This window comes from Nematolebias whitei, chromosome 1, assembly GCF_014905685.2.
Source record: "Nematolebias whitei isolate Nwh7 chromosome 1, NemWhi1, whole genome shotgun sequence".
Lineage (NCBI taxonomy): Eukaryota > Metazoa > Chordata > Actinopteri > Cyprinodontiformes > Rivulidae > Nematolebias > Nematolebias whitei.
In genome coordinates this window covers 28,241,861-28,263,888 of record NC_056498.1, presented here as the reverse complement: position 1 = coordinate 28,263,888, position 22,028 = coordinate 28,241,861, and the positions used below count along the sequence as shown (strand labels likewise).

General features: G+C 41.7%; 2 protein-coding genes across 2 annotated transcripts in view; one reads left to right on the top strand and one right to left on the bottom strand.

Moving 5' to 3' along the window:
• LOC119430059 (protein PRRC2A) overlaps positions 1-7,610 on the top strand; it is a 21,777-nt gene extending 14,167 nt beyond the window's left edge. The window contains exons 6-8 of the mRNA XM_037697531.1: positions 2,413-3,212; positions 7,080-7,283; positions 7,363-7,610. Coding sequence (XP_037553459.1) covers positions 2,413-3,212; positions 7,080-7,283; positions 7,363-7,610 — 1,252 coding nt within the window. The remainder of the gene's footprint in view (positions 1-2,412; positions 3,213-7,079; positions 7,284-7,362) is intronic.
• A 4,646-nt stretch (positions 7,611-12,256) lies between these two features.
• LOC119429152 (butyrophilin subfamily 2 member A2-like) lies at positions 12,257-20,170 on the bottom strand. Its single transcript, XM_037697128.1, has 9 exons — positions 20,167-20,170; positions 19,959-20,018; positions 16,238-16,609; positions 15,867-16,157; positions 15,693-15,785; positions 15,595-15,627; positions 13,054-13,077; positions 12,913-12,957; positions 12,257-12,825 (listed from the first exon to the last, which is right to left on the bottom strand). The coding sequence occupies exons 1-9, from the start codon at positions 20,168-20,170 to the stop codon at positions 12,257-12,259; spliced, it is 1,491 nt and encodes a 496-aa protein (XP_037553056.1).
• Between the last annotated feature and the right edge of the window lie 1,858 nt (positions 20,171-22,028).

The following is a 22,028-nucleotide window of genomic DNA, read 5'->3' as shown; positions in this document are numbered from 1 at the left end:
TATATTTATTTTAGTATTTATATGTATTTTAAGGCTTTAGAAACCCTTCCTTACAATGTTCTAAACTCTTAAACCTACATCATTTTAACAACATACATACAGTACTGTATATGTAGCTACTAAATTTTACTCACCAGCTCTGCAAAACAGGAGCGGCTCTCTGTTCTGGTCCGACTCAGTTCGTGTCTGCAGACGTAACCTGTAGCAATGAAACCCACAGTCAATGTTATTAATTCTTAAACCTTCTAATTTTAACAATATACTTTATATGTAGCTAATAAATTTTGCTTACAAGCACGTCCCCGCTTGGAGGTCCGCGTGGGCCAGCTGAGAGCTCTCAGGTTCAGGACAGACCTTCTGTTGGTCAGCATGGGACCGTAGTTGATTGAGTTCTGGTCTGGATGAAAAAAGTCCAGATGGGCTACAAAAACCACTCCAGACCTTCAATGCACATCTGCTCTTAGTAGTTCACGTAGGTGGGCCACCAGCTCTCAAGATTCACTGATGGATCTGGAGGTCTGGTTCTGCTCCGGTTCCATGTGGCTTCTCTGCATGTGCTGGGCGCCTTCAGTTCAAAACTTTACCTCTAGTATTTCAGCAGAAGGAAATGGGGCTTCTGAGCGGGGCCCTATTGCCTTCTGGGAATTGTGGTTGTTCTGAGTGGGAATACAGTGGAGGCTTACTGAGAGAAAACTACAAAATGGAGAAGCTTGTCTGTAGTATTTTATTTTTTCCTTACCTTTTTACTGTACAGTACTGTATCCAGTACTCTCCCAATCACGTGAGTAATATTGAAGTTGACAATCACGTGTCCTGTACAGTTTTTTAATTTTATTTTGTACAATATTATGGACCATAGCATTGAAACAGCTCTAATAAAAATAACTAATGACCTTCTTCTTGCTGCTGACTCTGCTCTTCTGTCTATCCTCATTTTACTGGATCTAAGTTCTGCCTTCGACACAATCTGTCATTCTATCCTCCTCAACAGACTAACCTCCATTGGCATCTCAGGTACTCCGTTAGACTGGTTCAAATCATATCTCTCTGACCGCACTCAATTCATTCAGCTCAAATCCTTTCATTCCCAGTCATCCCCCGTCTCCACGGGTGTCCCCCAAGACTCTGTCCTCGGACCCCTCCTCTTCATCATTTACCTCCTTCCTCTAGGTCACATCTTCCGTAAATTTGGTGTCCATTTTCACTGTTATGCTGATGACACACAGCTCTACTTGTCAACAAAACCAAACTCCACCCACCCACCCTCCATCCTCACCGACTGTCTCAATGAGCTAAATCACTGGTTTTCTAACAATTTCCTACAACTAAACGGTAACAAAACAGAAATCATTCTTGTCGGTACCAAAAACTCTCTTTCAAAATCAGAAAATCTACTCATCCCCCTTAACAACTCTCTGCTATCCCCCTCGCCTCAGGTCAAGAGTCTTGGTGTCATCCTCAACACCACTCTCTCCTTCACTTCACACATCAACAACGTCACTCGGTCTGCCTATTTCCATCTCTGAAATATTAACCGTCTCCGCCCTTCTCTCACACCCCGCTCCACAGCCATCCTTGTTCACAGTCTTGTGACTTCTCGGATTGACTACTGCAACTCCCTTCTTTATGGCCTCCCCAACAAATCTCTCCAGAAGCTGCAATTGGTCCATAACTCAGCTGCCCGTGTCATCACTCAAACCTCCTCCTATAACCACATCACTCCTGTCCTGCAGCAGCTCCACTGGCTCCCGCTTAAATCACGCATCGTCTTCAAAATTCTTCTTCTCACTTTCAAATCTATCCACAACCTTGCCCCTCCGTACCTATCTGACCTCCTACACATCTCCATCCCCTCTCGCTCTCTCAGATCCTCCTCTTCACTACACCTCCATGTACCCTCTGCCCGCCTCTCCACCATGGGGAGCAGGGCCTTCACCTGCTCTGCTCCTCATCTCTGGAACTCTCTACCCCCTGACTTACGAAACACCACCTCTCTTTCTATATTCAAGACTGCTCTGAAAACACATCTCTTTAGACTCGCTTATCCTTAAATTTGATTTATGCATTTTTATATTCTTTATGCATTTTATATTCTGTATGTATTTTATTTTATGTAATTTATTCCTGTTGATCTTTGTTCTTACTCTAAAGTGTCCTTGGGTGTCATGAAAGGCGCTTTTTAAATAAAATGATTATTATTATTACTATACATTCACAAACCGCGATGGAGCGAGTCCGCGGAAGTCGAACCCTGAAGTAGCGAGGGACTACTGTGTACCATTTAATGGTATTACCGTCTAGTTCTAATTTATCCATTAAAGGCATATTCTTGTACCTTTTTATTGGTTAGGATTTATTCATTTTGATTTATGTGACAATAATGTCATGTCTTCTCCTTTGTCTTGTTTCCAGCACACACAGACAGCACATGTCTCCACTGCTGTCGTCCCTGTCCTGTTTGGTTGTCTACCTCCGTCAGCAGCAGCACTTGTCTTTCCTCTCTTTAACTCGATCTCCTCACTCCGCCGAGGCCTGGCGGCTGCTCTGCCACTCCAGCCTCTCCCTGCTCATCCTCTACAATCGACACCGGGAGTGCGAGGTGGCCAAACTCACCATCCAGGACTACCGCAGCCGTATCGCTCCCCAGTCCAGCTCGAGCACCGGTCCCCCTTCTGGAATGGAATCCCTCCTGTCTCCTTTTGAACGGCAGGTCCTGTGCCATCTCCCACGGGCGGGCGTCTTAGGCAAGCGCGGCCGCGTTCAGCCGCTTATTCTCCCGCCGCAATGCGAGTCCTGCCTGGACTTACTTCTCCGAACCAGCCCCAACGTCGGTGTGGATCCCGAGAGCCCCTATGTCTTTTCCCGGCCCTACCACTCCCCTGCTACACCTCTCCGTGGTACGGACCTGCTGAGGAACTTGGCTCGAACTAGCGGGGCCAAGAACCCCGTCTCTCTGACAGCAACACGGGTGCGACGGCAGGTGGCCATCCTTACCCAGCTGCTGCTATTGGACGAGGGCGAAGGTCAGGGCGCAGCCATCAAACGGCTGGAAGACTTCCTGGAGCGGGAATACCACGTGACCCAGAACTGCTCCGCTATCATACGAGACCCAGCGCTGATGGGTCGTGTAGGTCGCGTAGTTCTTTATGGAGAGAGGGAGGGTGTGCTGTTCAGGGGCATGAGCCTGCAGGACATTTGCCTCGAGTTAGACGGTAAGGGAAGTTTTTGTCAACAGTAGAAACAAACTGGAGTTTTTTTGGTAATTCAAACTGTATTTTACACTTAAATCCCTGTTTTCAGACGTCCGTAACAATTATTCTATAATTAATTATTTATCTTTACATGATTCAGTAAACGAGACGAAGGAAAACTTTGGATAATTCTGCAGTCTGCTGTACCTACAATTGTTTTTTTCCACATGTTCAGCTTTTCAATGACAAATGAGTAAAAATACAGTAGTCCCCGATTATCGCAGGGGTTATGTTCTGGACCCCGCCTGCAATAAGTGAAAATCTGCGAAGTAGGGACGTTATATTTATTTTAGTATTTATATATTTAAAGTCTTTATAAACTCTTCCCACTCTCTTGCAATGTTCTAAACTCTTAAACCTACGTCATTTTAACAACATACTGTACAGTACTGCAACAGTTTACCCACCAGCTCTGCAGAACAGCAGCTCAATTCTGGTCCGGCAGACCTACCCTGCTGGTTCTGCTTCGTTTCTGCTTGGCTCTCTGCAGCCCTTGAGCACCAAGACACTTTGGGAAGGATCTGAACCTTCGGCTGGCCAATGTGGTCCCGATGGAACCCAAATCCAGATGAAAAAAGTCCTGGTGGGCTCTGGAGAGAATGCCGGACCTGCGGGCAGCACTCAGGTTCACCATTGAGTCTGGAGGTCCGGTTCTGGTCGGTTCCATGTGACTCTGCATCCGCTGGGCACCGAAGTCACTGTATAAATAAAGACCACACTTTTTCAGATCGGATCAAATCTTTCCCTCCATTTCAGCAGGACAAAAGGGCTTGTGAGTGAGGCACTGTTGGCTTCTGGGAAATGTAGTCATTTTGAGTGACAATACAGTGTAGGCTTATTGAGAGAAAACTACAAAATGGCGGCGCCGGTCCCAAGTTTCTTTTGCGTTAATTTTTTACTGTACAGTATCCCGTACAGTCCCAATCACGTGAGTAATATTAAAGTTGACAGTCGTTGAAAAACCGTACAAGAGCGAGTCCGCGAAAGTCGAACCATGAAGTAGCGAGGGACAACGTGGGACGTTACCCGCAACAAATAAATGACAACTCAGTTCCACTCCAAATTAAGATCAATTCACAATTCAGGGTTAGGTTTCAAAATCATTAAATTTACAAAAAGAAGTTTTATTTGTTGTGTGTTGTTGCATTTTTCTTTAACGGTTAACGAGCGACTGCTTTTAGAGCTTTTTGTCAACTTGTGACCTGTATTGATTTATTATTTGTGGAGCGATGGCGCAGAGGTTAGACAATACGAGCATGTGATTAAGAGGTTGCAGGATCGAATCCCTGGACTGTTACAACTAAATAGGGATGGGAAAAGTAAAGCACCTGACTCCACCCTCAATTACCCCGCCGTGGGCCCTTGAGCAAGGCCCTTAACTCCCACTCTGCTCCACACTTGTAGCCCAATGGTCTGTGGTTGCTTCGGGAAGGGCAAACACAAAAACAATTGCTAAATCTTCATGCGAGGTCGCTCGATGTGGCGACTTCATGACGGAATGAACCAAAAGAAAAAAAATTATTAATATGATTCAAAGTGATTATTAAATACAATAATGTTTGATAAAGTTCCATAGATTAAATTAAGATTAGTAGCAGCTTAATTACAGCATTAATGTAATTAGAGGAGTGTTTTTGTTTTAATATTTTATTGTTCTTTCATGGTTTTAAGATTTCTGAAGCAAGCCAACTAAATCTAAAACAAGTTACTTGACTACGAGGTCCCACATGACATGAAAGCTATTATGGTTGTGTTTTTCGGTAATTTATTGACACTCCCGAAGCGAACCACTGCAGCTCGGAGGAGGGAGCAGGCAGAAGGTAGCTTCCTGAAATCAGACTGCCTGCATCGGGTCAAACGGGAGGAAGACACCGCTGAATCCACAGAGCTCGAGTGTCCATCATCCAACCTAAAACTAACTTCACCGCAGTAGAAATCTTCTGTCGTCTGCTATTTTTCACGGAAGCTGGTAAAAAGCACGGATCAGCACCAGGATCGCCATACGTAGCTTTTTTTTTATTTTATTATAAATTTGGCGTGGGCACTGGACACTGCTTGTCCTGAGCTGTGTATTATTTTATCACTCAATACATTCAAAGTCAAATTTGGCCTCGAGTACATCGTCTTCGGTACAGTTGACAAGAACAAAAGCAGTGGAGGTGGCCATTTCTCATGCTGTTGGGCTCATTGTCTGACATCCGGGACTTTCGGAGTTTCCGGTAATACTTGTGACGTCATCTCGGACCAGCGCCATTGAGGCTTTCAGCAGCAGAAACAACTTTATTTTGTAGCTAATGCTAGCTGCCTGATACACAATATGAAGATTTTACAAACACTTTAATTTTTAAGCCTGAACTGCAATCCCGATTATTTTAGGTTCTCCGAGAGCAACACATGTAGAAACATGTCTTTTAACGAGAAGAATCTAATATAAAAATCTCAGCTAAAAAGTTTCTTATGTAAAGCTCTGCAGTTTGCTCTTGTTGACATTTAAAGAATTAAAACTACTTTTGTTATGGAAATCACAGAAATTTGTACAAAACACCTTATATTATACCATACCATACCCAATTTATTTATAGAGCACTTAAAACAGCAACAAGACCAACCAAAGTGCTGTACAAAAGAAAACAAACATGCACAGCGGACAGGAAAACATAAAATAAAAATACAGATACAAATAGCAGCAGAAGCTAACTAAAATGGCCAACAGTGTAGAGTACAGACAGGACCAAAACAAATCACACCGTATTAAAGGCAAGAGAATAGAAGTGGGTCTTCAAGCGAGACTTAAAGACTGAGAGTGTGGGAGCCTGCCACAGTGCCACACTACTCAGTGGCAACTCATTCCACAGTCGTGGACCTGCAACAGAGAAAGCCCTGTCAAACTTTTAAATGATTTTTAAATGGCCCATAAAATTTCATTCAGGTCATCTGACGTTGTTTAGTTTTTTTTTTTTTTTTTTGTTGAGACGTTTCATCCGTCATCCAAAGGACTTCATCAGTCTGAGGAGCCACAACTGGGTCCCACAAGCAGCACGCTCACATAGTGGATCAACCAGTTTGCTGGTGATAAGATGGTTTCTGGGGCCCATCCTCTCCCCCCATCGACTCCTCTGAGGCAGCCACAGCCAAAGTGGTTCAAAACATCACCGTCATGTTCAATAATCCAGGTAGAAAATGAAACAAAGTTCAGTCAGGTCATCTGGACAGTTTCTTTTTTTTTTTTGAGACTTTTCGTCCTTCATCCTGGCTATGGCTGCCTCAGAGGAGTCGACGGGGGAGAGGGCGGGCCCCAGAAACCATCTTATCACCAGTAAACTGCTTGGTCCACTGTGTGAGCGTGCTGCTTGTGGGACTCAGTTTGTTGTGGCTCCTCGGACTGATGAAGTCCTTTGGATGAAGGACGAAACGTCTCAACAAAAAAGAAACCGTCCAGATGAGCTGATTTAACTTTGTTGGATTTTTTACCTGGATTATTGAGCATGAACTTTGATGTTTTTAAACAGTATTATTAATTTTATTTTATTTTAATACATGGGCTCCTACTGGTTGCTGCTTTTTGTTTTGTCTCTTATAATGTATTTATTAATAATTTGTAAATTAGACTGCATAACTCCTATTTGTGTCGTGAATGAAGGCTTATAGGCCAAAACACAATTTTTATTTGCTTCTTGCTGGAGGGAACAAAAATCAGATAGTTTTTGAGGTGAATAACAAGTTTGAGTTTGTCATACTAAAGTTTAGAAGAGAAAGACGATTAGAGTAAAAACAGCCCGTTTCCCTCCAAAATGTTTACTTTGATTTCCCGTTTTCTTTTTCGCACAGTGATGTCAGGAAACTCGGCAGATTCGTTTTCAGAAGATTCAGAGGCGGAAGAACAGAAGGAAGAGGTTAAGGAGAAGATCGAGACGATGTCAAAGAAAAAAGGTCCGGGCCGACCCCCGAGGAAGAAGAAAGCTCCCGCTCCTCCGCCCACAGCCAGCCCACCAGTAGCTAACGACAAGAGGAGATCTACTCCAGTTAAATCAGGTACTTCACCGGGAACTGTTTGATTGTACGTTTGTTCGACTAGCTCTTATTTATTTACACTTTGAAACACTTTCCACAGGAAAGCGCGGCGTGCTGAAGCGTCCCTGGTCGGAGGCGGAGCGCGTCGCGGTTGAGACTCACCTGAAGAGGAACCTCTTGGATCTGCGAGTCCCAGCAAAGGCAGACTGCGAACGCTGCCTGGAACTGTGCCCCCTGCTGGTGAGCAACCAGCGAGACTGGAGAGCCATCAAGTTCTACGTCCACAACCGCATCCAGCTGCTGAAGAAGCAGGGGAGGCGGGAAAGCGCCGCCGCTGCTGTCAGCTAGGGCAAAAACCAGGTTGAGGAGGACAGGCACCATCATGTAAAAACCACCAGCAGCAGTGAGGATGGAGAAGAAAAACAGGTTCAAGTGTCTGGGTTTCTTTCTGTTACCTCCTGACGTTTAGGTGGACGTAAGGGAGACGTGGAATAAAAGCGAGTAAGCTAAAAAGGGGTGGGGGGCAGACGCGGTTAAGATAAAACATACTTAGTGTTGCGATTATCAGATGTCCGGTTTTTTGCATTTTAAAGTCATTGGACGAAGTGTATTTGTATGTGAATGCATTTTTTATTTTATTTTATTTTTTTTAGATCCTTTTTACGTCATGTTTACTTTTGTGAGTACAGTGAAAGTGGAAGAAATATGGGGGAGCGTGGGTAAAACCTGGCGTGATATGTGCGCCTGAACGTATCGCAGCAGATCGTCCTTTGTTTGACAATCTGCTTTCACTGAAAGCTTTTGACCAAACGTGACTGTGGAAAGCTTTGGGAGAACAAACCAGTTGATCTGATCAAGAATCTCCACTAAAAGACTACGAGAACCTGCATTATACGTGTTTGATGCTGACGTTGTGTTCCTACACACAAATGTATTATAAGTGTTCCTCCGTGTCACAGACCATGCTGCGCCTGTTAAGTGTTTCCTTGCATACCTCTTCACCAGGGGTCCCAACCCTGGTCCTTGAGGAACACCGTCTTGCATGTTTTAGTTTCTCTGCTCTGACACACCTGATTTTAATAAATGGGTGATTTACAGGCTTCAGCAGAACATGAAGTAATTAAATCACTGAATCGGGTGTGTTGGAGCTTGGAAACAACTAAATTCAGAGATTCTTTATCGTCATTCATGCCACATGTGGTGGAACGAAATTATGTACACAGGGCCCCAGTTACATCAAACAATAAATGTAAAAGAAAAACAGTAATAAGATCTAAGATATGAACTAAGAAAAACATCAGCTAAAAATATGCTTATCACTAATAGCATAAAAACAATATGCAAGATGATGTTCCTCAGGGACCAGTGTTGGGAACCCCTGCACTGCGCCACTGATCATAGACTAGTATGTGTCCAGGCACGCCTACTTGAATTTCTTGGGTATAATTTTTTTAATGTTATGTATTTTAGAGTCAACATATGGTCTTATTCATAATGTAAATACTTCCTAATTATTAAAAAAAAAAAGTATGCAGTAGCGGTAACAAATTTGGCAATGTGTTGTGTATATATTGTAAATACTATCTGTACTTATTAAAGTGTACGACATTTTCCTGTGTTTTCTTAAACGGGACTGTAAAGTGATTTTTGTATTGTTAAAAAAAAAGGCAGCAGCAAAATTGTATTTTAAGTATGGGAACAATTTATTGTGATAAATATGCAAAGTGACAGGAACAAGATATGAAAAAAAGGGGGGCAAATGGAGAAGAAAGTACCTGTGGCTTCCTTACTTCTGAGCCCATTTAACATTTATTTCTCAAACACAAATCTTTAAAGTGTCAAAGAGGATTAGGGCCTTAAAATCTCAAGAATTCTGAGAAAGCAGATCCTCTTCTGTATAAAAGAAACTAACGTCTTAACAATTGTGACACCAACTTTAGGACAGATTGGCTGCAGAGACGTAAAAAGCTACCAAAATATTTAAAGCCACAAGCACACTTTGTATTTGTTCTCAGATTATGTCTTTAAAACATTAATTTCATGATCTAAACTTTTTTCAGACCCTTTACATTGAAACATGGAACCAAAAACAAGCATATTCCATCACATTAAAAGAAAAAACATTTCGCTGCACTTACTAAAACTCACGGTGTGAAGTGTTGCCGTCGTGGCTGATTGGGACTAATGAGCTGCCGTTAGTAAAGTCCATCATCACCCAGAGAACTGCTCGTCCTGACCGATTCAGATTGACCATCTCTGTACTGGACAGGTTTTACTAGATGAGTTACAGGGCTGCCTTTCAAATATTTAAGCTGTTTTTTTTTTTTTTTACCAAAATATAACAAGTTACAGACTAAAAGTACAGACAGTTGAGGTTGAAGTCCGCTTACAGTCTACAAAATCACATTTTTAAATAAAAAACCTTCATACAATACTACTTTTAGTACATTATAACAGTCAGTGATTCAACAAGTTTTAACATATCTCATAAAATAAAAACCAAAACATAGTCAACTAAAACTGGCCCGATATAAAAAAGTCAGTACTTTCTGTAGGTATACACAACAAAATTGTTTTAGATTAGGTTAGTACAAAAACTTCAAAGCCAAACGAGGTTAAAACATTTGCACTAAGGCACCAAAGGTCCCCTTTATAGATGATTTGTTTTTTTCACAATTAGACGTCAGTAATGTTTGATTTACCAGATCTTTTTACCTGTACGCTCTACGTAGAGCAAACTACAATTTGTACATTTTGATCAGTTGCCTTCGTCAGTTCAGTGTTTAAACAGCTCAACAGCTGCAGCCTGACCTCAAACAAGTCATTTCTACTCGCTCTGACCTCACTGGTGCACATGACAATTCTGTGCAAGAGCGCCACTGCTCGTGTTGTTTCGTGCCTGCAGGAAGGCCCGATCAATTTATACTTTTATTTATACTTTATAACTACGTTTTAGCTCAAGATGTGGTTCAGATAGTCATCAAAAGATTCAGGCTTTTGAAGTACGGTTTTTAGAAAGTGGTAAATAGCAAAAAGTCAGTTTTCATTGAAAATTACAAGAATTAAATGGAAACACCAGATAGACAGCGCTTATTAATAACTGAGCAAAGAATTATTTAAAACACGAGTAAATCGTTTGGAACATCGTATACAGGTCAACAAGCTATTATACAGTAAAACAGACATCTATATCAAAGGCCTGGACAAGCAACGACCTTGCATAAGCTTTGACCTTGATTGGTGACCCTGACCGTAGCACTTCGTCTAGTGATGATGCATACGTGTATGAAGTTGCATTAAATTATTTTGAGCGGATCAGAAGTTTTAGGCGGGACACAAAGAAAGATTACGGACAGACGTAGACTATACAGTGGTCCCTCGCTACTTCACTGTTCGTTTTTCGCTCTATTGCGGTTTTTCAAAGATTAGACATGACACACAACTGGCTAATTGATGGATGAGCCACGCGATCGGCATGGAGATTTTATTTAAAATAAATTATTTTAAATTATTTAGCACCTGCACAAGAGAAGCTTCCTCCTGTCAGATGTCCGCTCTGTAGCAGAGAAGTGGGCGTGGCTGAGAGCGCTGGCAGGTGGCAGAGAGCTGAGATCATGACATGCTGTGCTCTTTTAGAGCCTTTAGAGTTTAGAAAACAGTTCGGGACATTGCAAGAGTGTGGGAAGGGTTTAAAACGCCTTAATATATACCTATATATAGGGCTGGACAATAATCCGATATCGATATATATCACGATATACTTTTATTCAATAACGGTGATATGAGTTTTAAGTTACATTTTCAATATTTTGATATGATTACAGCGTTTCACTGGCACATTTCTTTTTCTGTTCAGGTTGAAGCGACCACTTCAGTTTCAACACGAACAGAAAAAAGGTGCGACACAACTACGTAAGTGCGTGGTGACGTAGATGTTACGCAGAGCTCGAGTCCAGAAGGCGTTAGCGGTAGCAGGCTAGGCTAGGCTAATCTCCAATGTGCATTAAGTTTTCACTTCAAAATGAGTGCCCATGGCCGTCAGAATGTGACTGAACAAGCTTTCACGAGCGAAAAGAAGCAGGTGACATAATTGATGAGAGGAAAGACTAATTCGGCGGTGCGGAAGTGGTTCGGCTAGCTAAGATTCGATAAACTGCAGGTTTCAGTCATGCTGCAAAATGTGACGGAGAGTCGTTCCAAGTAGCGATAGGAACACATCTAACTTGTTCCACTCGATAGAATATGCTGAGAGTTAGAAAATGAAGCACAATAAACGTTTGAGCCAATGTGTCCCCGAAACAACGCCCCCAGCTGTATCCTAAGAGAAACATGGGTTAGGTCATGTTGTTGTTTAACGTTAAAACTATTAATATTGACAAAGTTGAGAGTTTTATGTTTATTTGACAGTGATTTCAAATTTTTTTGAAGGCTCAATACAAATAAAAGGTGAACATTAATTTATTTGTACAGTTTATACCAATATCGAATTACATCGTTATCAACCGAAATTAAGAAATATATCGTGATAAAAGTTTTGGCCATATCGTCCAGCCCTACCTGTATATAAATACTAAAATTAACTACTACTTCTACTTGTGTACATAATTTTGTTCTGTCTCGCGTACCACATGAAACGGTAATGACAATAAAGTTTACTTGAACTTGGGACTACTGTATCCCTACTTCACGGTTTTTCACTTATTGCAGTGTGTGGTGGTGGTGGTGGTGGGGGCGTGGTTCCAAACCCCAGCGATAAGTGAGGGAATACTGTACCATAATATGACCGCCTTTCAATGGGCATATAAAAATGCAAGTATAAAGAGTACTAGCTTGGTCTTCACTAGTATTTAGGACTTTAGCATGTCAAATAAAATATAAGTTTTTTTAGCTTGGAAACAGGGAAAGTTTCTTTTAATTGTAAATTGGACCAATTTTAATACAGTCATTTTAATAATCTCGTACCAGTTCTTAAACTTATAGTAATACATGTTTTGCTACTCGTTCATAAAGTTCTCCAAGTCACGAGCCAAATCCTGCTTTGCCTTCTGAAATATCTCCATGGGGATTTGGTCGCCTTTCCCAGGGTTGAAAACTGGAAACACTTCCCCTGTAAATGTAGCTGCCAAAGATCCAATCAACCGTTCCTCTTCCACGCTATAAAAGGACAACTCGCCACTGTCGTAGTCCAAAAACACACCTATTACTTTTGGTCTTGACTGGAGATGAATAACCACCTCGGGTTCGGTGCTAAACTGAACCATTTCTTCTCGATTAGGTGAAGAAGACAGGAACCAGAAACCGTTGGATGTGTTTGGAGAGAAACTTGCGTCCTGAGGGATTTCAGGTTTGTTCGTAACTCCAATCCACCAGGACTTCTTGGGGTCTAAGGAAGGACGGCTCAGCAAAACCTCCCAGTAGTGTTGTCCAGAAGAGAATCCAGGCGTTCCTCTGACTGCTGTAAGACAGGTAACCCTGTTCCCGTCTGGAATCGTTAAACTGTCTCGAAGAAGAGATTCCTTGATTGCTACAAACTGATTATTTGTGTCCACAAGTTTGACATTTGCTGTTGGAAGATTAAAAAACTTGGTTGGAATCACATGAGTCGTAAAAATGTTAGAGAAGATCGATGACCAATTCATTTCAAATTTACCATAACACTTGGAAGCCACGGACAGAGATGTTGGCTGCTTCATTCCTGGAAGGAAACAAAAGAAGACATCAGCCACTCTGTTTTGATTTAAAGGTTTCCGTTGGACTTTAATGATAGCAACACCTTTGAGTGACATCTTACCTTTGGACATAAGTGGTTTTGTCTCTGTGGGAAAAATACACACATATATTACTGTTTTTATATCATGAATAGAACTGCAAATCCATCACCATAAATATATAAAGATTGTCTGTAGCTTGAAAACACACCTTTGTTGATGGTTCAGGGGTGTCAAACTCAGTTACAAAGTGGGGCTCAAATAAAAATCTTGTTCTAAGCCAGCGGTTTGTTAATACCCAACATCTTTTCTTAGTTGCAGGTTCATCAACAAGAGTTTGATCGGTCTCGTTTTAACCGTCTGCGTTGTTCTTTCCACATCAGAATAAAAGATGACTGAAAATCAAACCATTTTTGTGGCTTCAAAGTTAGTCAGCTGCCACGAGGAGTCTGCACTAAATGAAGTATTTTGTCTGTGTTTTAAGCAAATCGAGAAATACCAGTTCATGCTCAATAACACTGTTCAGTCAGTTCATCTGGGCAGTTTCTGTTTTTGCTGAGATGTTTCATCCTTCATCCAAAGGATTTCTTCAATGTGAGGAGACACCAAAGTGGGGGTTGTAACCACTTTGGCATGTCTGTCTCAGAGAAGTTAGCGGGGGAGAGGGTGGGCCCCGGAGGCCATCTTAGCACCAGCAAACTGTTTTGTTTTTTTCCACTATGGAGTATGCTGTTTGTGCAAATCAGTTTGTTTGGTGTCTCCTCAGATTGAAGAAGTTCTTTGGATGAAGGACGAAACGTCTCAGCAAAAAAAAAAAAAAAGACAAAAAGAAAGAAACCATCCAGATGACCTGACTGAAAATAGTTAAAATCGAGAAATGATAAAAAATATTTAACATTATCTTGGCGAGATAGTAACAAGGGTCAGATTTGGCACACGGGCCTCGAGTCTGACGTGATCTAAATGGCATGTAAAGAGAATGATGGGAGTTTTCAATTTGCCTCTTTCAAAAAAAGCATTAACAGTATAAACAGTTTAAAGTAAAAATATATTTTTATGGGATCCCCGACTAGTTGGAACAATAGACCTCGACGACACAGAATCAGCAGGTTGTTTACGTTACAATGATTTCTGGGTAAATGACGCAGACAGGCGGCTCCGCTGAAAGCCCCATACAGCATGAACGTTAATTTTGCACATCGTCTGACAGAGAAGAACGCAAAAATGACTCATCCTGCAACTGAAGATGAGGAAAGCTGAACGGATGAAGAGGTGAGGAGAGAATCGTCCAAAGGAGCTGGTGGTTGAGCAGCTCATGCGAGAGCTTGTGCTGCAAAGAGCTCTGCTTTCTATTACAAGCTGTTCACAACAAACAGTACCAAAACAGATTCTCATGTATATTAGCACGCTGAGGTGCACATTATTTAATAATAAACACTTGGGAATATTTTGTTGGCACTTTACACATCCATTCAGCACCTGCCACTTTTAATAATTTGGGTCACGGATGTGCTGGAGCCAAGGTAAAGTTAAACTTGGTTCCACCCGGACAACAGAGCAATACACAACACTTAGCACTAGGCCTGTCGCGATAAACAATAAATCCATTAATCGCACGATAAATTAAAATTATCGACCTCGTTTTCATTTGTTCGGCTTTATCGTTTCGTCGTGTCTCTCTCTTTCTACTGAAGACACTGGATCAAAAGGCTCAACTCTGATGCTCTTCAATGAACCCTCCCTTTCTTGTTTCTCTTTTAAATCTGTTTTAACCGTCCAAAATCACGTTTATGGATCGATAAAATCAGCTAAGCTGAGAAGCTAAGCTACGAGCTAAGCTAACAGGCCGACCTCGGGGAAAAAAACCTCTGTCTTGTCAAAGCTCCAAAATTCACAGTTGAAACACGTGCCTTCGTGTAAAAAGTTGTTTTTCTCTGCAAAAAGAAGATGATAACTTGTTTATTTATTTTTATTAAAAGATTTGCTATGCTAAAGAGCTCAAACCACACCGAGCATCTGCCATTTTGAGAACCGGAGAGACAGCCCATGTCCTGTCAAGAAGCCTCCCTCCCATTTTTCTTAAAGAGACACGCTGCTCACTCCCTCACTTTCCATCCTTTGGTTCAAATAGTCTTACACTGCCATCCAATGGTCAATAAAATGTACTACACACAAAAATCAACCAACATTTCTTCTTAAATTTGACAGTTACTAATTATTGTCAAATTTCAAACAATATTATCGTTTATCGCAATAATTTCTGGGACAATTAATCGGCCAGCAAAATTTGTTATCATGACAGGCCTGGGTGATAGTTGTCCGGTGCTGCCCCACTGATGGAGGACAGCAGAGCTGTTTTGTAGAAGGTGTACCTCAGCTTTAGCCTTTTAGCATTACCGTTAGCACCAGAGCAAATATATAATGTGTTAGCTCCAGAGCTATTATACTAAACGTCACAAGTTGATCACTCTGGATCGTTTCGACCCATATATTGTGAATATCAGAATAAGGACTACCGGTAATACTTTTCTACTTGTCCCAAAACTGTATGAAAATGTTACACTAAACACGTAGAAACGTCGCTTCTTAATGAGCGAGAGACAATAAATAGCTGTTTTTCCTACCTTCAGTTTGGTCACCTTCTGGTTTGGACTCAGCTGAAACATGAAAAATATTTTAAGGTTTGCAATCTGTCAACAGACACAATAAAAACATCACTTACCCTGCTTTTTGAAGTACAGCGCTGCAGCTACAGCTACAGCTAACGCTAGAAGTATCCCGAAAGCCACCCATCCAGCTGGGGAGGAACCCGACGCTGAAAAGAAAACAAGAACAGTTGCATTTCTGTCTTTCATTATAGAAAAACAGCTCCTCCATGTGTGCAGCCAACTTTTACCTTCTTGCTGTGATCTTTTAGGGCTTCCCAGGCGCATTCTAGCCTGTTTTGTCTCTTCCTTAGAGAGACCAACAAAGCAGGATACCTCAGACGAGTCGGGGACAAGAAGCCAGCTGTGGACTGAAAAAAGACCAGCCAGGTCCTTGGTATAAACCAGATTACTGTTGATCAGATCTTTATTCCTGTCTGACCAGTGCAGCTCAGGCTGAGGATACCAGCCTTCAGACTCACAGCTCACATTCACCATGTCACCCTTCCACACAGCAGACAGAATGGGGGGGGTTCCCGTTTCTGCAATGGAACAAAGACTGTTTGACGCAACAAGTCCTCTAATAGAAATTGTGTATTTATTCCACCTGTATTCCACCCACCTGTCACGTGCAGACTCACACTTGAGCTGTCATAATCTGTTGAGCTGCTGACATAACACGTGTAATTCCCAGCGTCCTCAATTGTGACATTTAGCAGCTTCAGGCTCACATCGCCTGCCTTCAGCCCGCCGGACGCCGTGTCCTTAAAACCGAAATCGACTCGGCCAGCGTACAAAGCTTTCTGGGATTCGAGCTGAAACATTTTTGACTTGAAATGCATGACAGGGGTGTCATACTGATCACTGCCGCGGTGCCAGAGTACCTCCATGTCCTCTGCGCTTCGTGATGGATGGAGCCAGCAGGGTAACGTGGCTGTCAGGCCGCGCTGCACTGAGACCGGAGGCCCAACCATGACGGCAAAGTGCTCTGAAAAACCCACATAAATCAAGATTAGGCTCATCTTCTTCTGATTTGTTGGTGGAGTTTATATAAAAAAAAAGAGGCATTTTGTGCATTGCATTGTATTTTCCGCTGTACACATCGTACCGCCTTATAGTCCAAATATGTCTAATAAAGTGGAAATATCCGTAAACATGTTGCTTCGCCGTATACGTCGCATCTATTATGCATCACCGCTGACGCGTCGCGTTTCTTACGAGTCACCGCTAACCCGGAAATGTGGGCCGGTGTTGCGCCAAAAATCGAATGGCTGACAAATGGCAGCCGCGTGCACGGGAGGACTTTAACAAGAATTTAACAAGATTAACACTTAAAAGCAATTATTTGTTTGCTCGAAATTAGAGCAAAAGCGCGTCTCGGTCTAACTTTTCCATAATAAATGCACTTTGATGGTCCAATCAGCTGCGTTTTCAAAAGCCGATACGCGGAAACATGAACGCGCACAGGGCGACTTTTTGTGCATTTCTTTGAAATTTAACAAGATTACCACCTAAAAACAATTATTTGTTAACTCGATTTAATAATAAAGGTGTGTCTCAGTTGAACTTTTACTTAATAAATGCACTTCAGTGGTCAAATCAGCTTCATGCAGCGAAATGAAGCTGATTTGATGGTTGCTCCAGGCAGATGAAGGTGTCAGACTATGGCAAGCCGATTGTGTCATTAATAGCCACTTTTACCTATTACATGATACAACGGCATGCCATACTACTCGACCAAAAAGCCCAAGGCAGAACTCACATTGCCTCTTCCCTCATGCTGAACGCCCCCCCGCCCCCGCTCAAAAACTGTTAGTACAAGCTGCGCTCAGACATGTCTCTGTCCCCCCCATCAGCAAAAATCATGGATGAGATAAGCACCCCGCCATGGCAAGCTAGCTGGGGGAAACACTGATCCCTATACAAGCGGTGCAAGAGTTTGGTTCGCATTGTCGGTAGTAAGTCGAACCCCTTCAGGGTGGGAGATGGACTACCCCCCAGGGCTGCTCGTTGTCACTGATTCTGTTCATAACTTTTATGGACAGAATTTCTTGGTGAAGCCAGGGGGGCGGAGGGAGTCAGGTTCGGTGGCCTCAGGATTCCATCTCTGCTCTTTGCAGATGATGTGGTCCTGTTGGAAAGAAAGGAAATGACGGGGGTGGGGTAGGACTGTCGCGATAAACCATAAATCAATTAATCGCATGATGAATGACAATTATCGACCTCATTTTCATTGCCGGCTTTATCGTTTCTTCGTGTCTCTCTCTTTCTACTGAAGACACTCAACTCCGGTGCTCTTCACTGACCCCTCCCTTTATCTTTTCTCTTTAAAATCTGTGCTAACCGTCCAAAATCACGTTTTTGGAACGTTAAAAGTAACTAAGCTGAGAAGCTAAGCTATGAGCTAAGCTAACAGGCCGACCTCGGGAAAAAACCTCCGTCTTGTTTAACAAAATAAACTTGTTTACTGTTTATTTTATTAAGAGCTTTGTGTGAAAAATGCTATGCTAAAGCGCTCAAATCACCGAGCGTCCACCATGTCACCATGTTAGCCCATGTCAGCCCATGTCACGTCAAGGGGCCTCCCTCCCATTTTTATTAAAGAGACACGCAGCTCACCTATCCATCCTTTGGTTCAAACAGTCTTATGCTGCCATCAGGTGGTCAAAAAAGGTACTACACTCCAAACAATCAACATTTTTTCTAAAATTTGACTATTAATTATTGTTAAATTTAATACAATATTATCGTTTATCGCAATAACTTCTGAGACAATTTGTCGCCCAATTTGTTATCGTGACAGGCCTAGGGTGGGGTCTGTCTTTCCCCATCATATCCCAGAGACACACAACAGGCGAGCGCGCAACAGAGCCTCGGAAAAAGAAAGGCAAGGGCGGGGGAGTCTGTCTTACACCTGAGTGAGGCGCACAAGCGGCATGGATTGTTTATTTAAAATAATCAAGCGTGAACATTGTTAAGAACATTGTAAGAGTGTGTGAAGGGTTTATAAAGCCTTAAAATATTATATAAATACTAAAATAAATAGAACTTCCCTACTTGGTGGATTTTCACCTATCATGGGGGTGTCTTGAGCGTAACGCCCACGATAAGTGAGGGACTACTGTATATCTATTTTACTCATTGACATATAGTATTGTTTTTTTTTTTTAATCTATTACAGTGCTTGAGAGGCTCAAGGAGGATGGTAGAGATGCATCTGGCAGAAAATCTATGGATGCAAGAAGAGTAGATATGTCAGCAATCCAAGACGAAATGATGTTTACTTATAAAAAATATAATTCAGAAGCCATAAATCCATGAATGTCATTCTCCAGTTGTCAGGTGAAAACCTCTGTGAAAAAGTTCACTACACAAGGAAGAGTTTCCAGAATGTTCTAAATGAGATGAGAGCGTAAGCTCCAGTGTATGATCTGAGTCCTTTAAGGGACTAAAGTAGTTAGAAACAGGTTTTTTTTTTTTTTTTTTTCAAAGTTCATGCTCAGTTATCCAGGTACAAAATCCAATAATGGATTCCTCCGGATATATCCTCCAGATAGAGGGCGAAACATCTGTCCACAAAAAAAAGAAACTGTCCAGATGACCTGATTGACCATTATTGGATTTTGTACCTGGATGATTGAGCATGAACTTTGATGTCTTGAACCACTTTGGCTGTGGCTGTCTGCCTGGGACAGGACAACCTCCAGAAACCATCTTATCTCCAGCAAACTGATTGTACTGCTTGGTGGGAAGAACAGTTTACTTGGGACTCCTCAGACTGATGAAGACCTCTGGATAGAGGGCGGAACGTCTTTCCATAAAAAAAAAGAAACTGTCCAGAGGACCTGACTGACCATTACTGGAGTTTAGATTTTTAGTTGTGGGCTTCTTTCTACTGCATTCTACATCACTTTGCGCCGTTTCTGTTTCGTTTTTAAATATAATTTTTCTTTCATTTATTTTCCCCAATTTATATGCGTTCTTTTATGATTGTCTACGATTATCACTCTTTGTTAAAATCAGGTTTCTCTTGTAAGTGAGTCCTCGAGACTCAATGAGACTAACCTGTATAAATAAACGTTGATGAGTGGCCTGGAGTGGGAGAGGGGAATGTTTTATCAGTGCCCTGAGACGACTTCTGTTGTGACTTGGCGCTATATAAACTGAACTGAATTTTCATAGCAGTTGGACATACTAGGGGCCCCCCACACAGCATTTTGCACAGGGCCCCAAAAAAGCTATTTTTTGGCCCCATACAAGCCAAGAAATGAAGTTTTACAAAAACAGAAGCAGAACCTCTAAAAGAACAAAACGCAGTGTGTTGGCTGGTTTTAGGGACTTACCTGGAGCAGCGAGGCAAGGTGAAAGTAAAAATACCAAACACCACAAAAGATTCACGAGTCCTGGAAATGAACGACACAACATGACAAGCGGGTTTTTACACCCTAATGTCGAATACATGTGTCTGAATAAAAACAGCAGAATAAAAACATAATGTAATTTCGTTTTTGTTATAAACAGGTTAATGAGAAGCGACAAATCTCGGCCTACCCATGATTACTGCGCCTTTGAGGTGAAACAGCCGCTTTCCTCCTTAAAGAAACGAGATCCAGGAATAATTCTCATCCAGACTAGGTGTTAATCTGAAGACAGCCAGGTCTTTATCGTTACAGCTCAGATTTACAAAAAAAAAAAAAAAAAAAAAGAAGAGTAACGCGGTGTTTGAAGGGGAAATGTCCGTTAAAATACACAGTACTGTACTTTCATTTTCTGTTTTTGTGACCCGAGTTATTCTGTTCCGCCACCAGAGGGCGCGCGAGGCCGCTCTGCTGTTTCTCAATGAAAACGAACAAAAAATTAAACTAAATGAGTTGTGCCACTGTTATTATTAGTTTGTTTTTATTGTATCAGAAACAGTTATGTTGTAACAAGTATGGCAGCTGACAGTCATACACTGGGCAAGACCTTAGCTTAAAACTTGGGCATTAACTGTTGAGAGTCAACTCTAGTCTGTCTGTTAGCAAAATATCTCATGAACCAATGAATGGAGTTGGATAAATCTCATAGACTGTAATCACTGGATGAGCAGCTACAGCTGATTCACTGTTGGAATCAACTCGATTAAATATGGCCGCCACGTTTAATCAAACTTATCAAACACATACATGGCTCTAATTCAATACATTTTACAGATCATGAGCTGAAATTTGGAGTGGTAGTAGCTGGGAGGCATTCATAAAGTATAGTCTGAGATCTATACAGTGTATGGAAGCTTAGCCTAAAAAAATGGCATTTACTGTTTGAATCATCCCCCTTGGATTGTTAGCAAAATATTTCCTGAACGATTAGACGTATTTTAATGGGACTCACAGAAATTAATCACTGGATGTACGTCCAGAAACGATTGACTTTTGGAGCCAACCCGATTCAAGAAGGCTGCCACGGCTAATTAAATTTAGCAGACACATGAAGGGGTGCGACACGGTCTATTTTACGTGTATGGAGATTAAATTTGGTGTGGTAGTAGCTGAGAGTCAGATCACAGGTGATAAGCATTCCTCCAAGGCTAGGCCTCCTATTTGATATATTATGTCGATTCTTCAAATTATTTATTTACGACATTGTGATAGTAGTGAGAATATGGAACAGGTGGAAGAGAACCTGGAGAGGTGGAGGTTTGCTCTGGAGAGAAGAGGAATTACACTCAGTAAAAAAGAGAGAAAGACAGAAGCTGCATGGAGTAGATATGAAGGTGGATGAGTTTCAGAACCTGCGGTGACCCCTAAACAGAAAATATTTATTTTATTTATTCATTAGAAATTTGCTGTAGGGTAAAATCAAAATCAATGCTTGTTAAAACTGGGGGACTAACCTGTATAAACAAAGGTTGAATGAATGAATTATGGACACAGTCTCTTTTTTTACATGGCACAATAAAATATATATAAAAAATGTTTCCACTGTACTATACCCTTTGTCCAGTTTTCTATTAAAAATAATTTAACTTTTAATGAAAAGTCCATTCACTACGTTTGAAAAAAAGCATCAGGGATCAGAGTACGAAGCGGACAGCGGTGTTTACGTTCTCACGTGACAGGCATGCAAACGTCAAGCTAAATATTCAACCAGGAATTATCCGGATATGGTTACAACTTGCCTTCAAAATAAGAGCACGCAATTGGCAACGGTGGAAAAGGATCACCAACACATACACGTTTCTGAAATGTTGTATATTTCACAGATTAATAAAACTTTTATAATTGGACTGTAACAAACCGTTTGGGGGGGGGGGGGGGAGACAAAATTATTGAGCGTGCTTTGTTTTATTTTGAAACGTTTTACGGATGTCACATTTCAGTAATCGTTCACTTAACAGTAAAAGAGTCTCAGTCCAGTTTGTCAGGTTTTCTGTC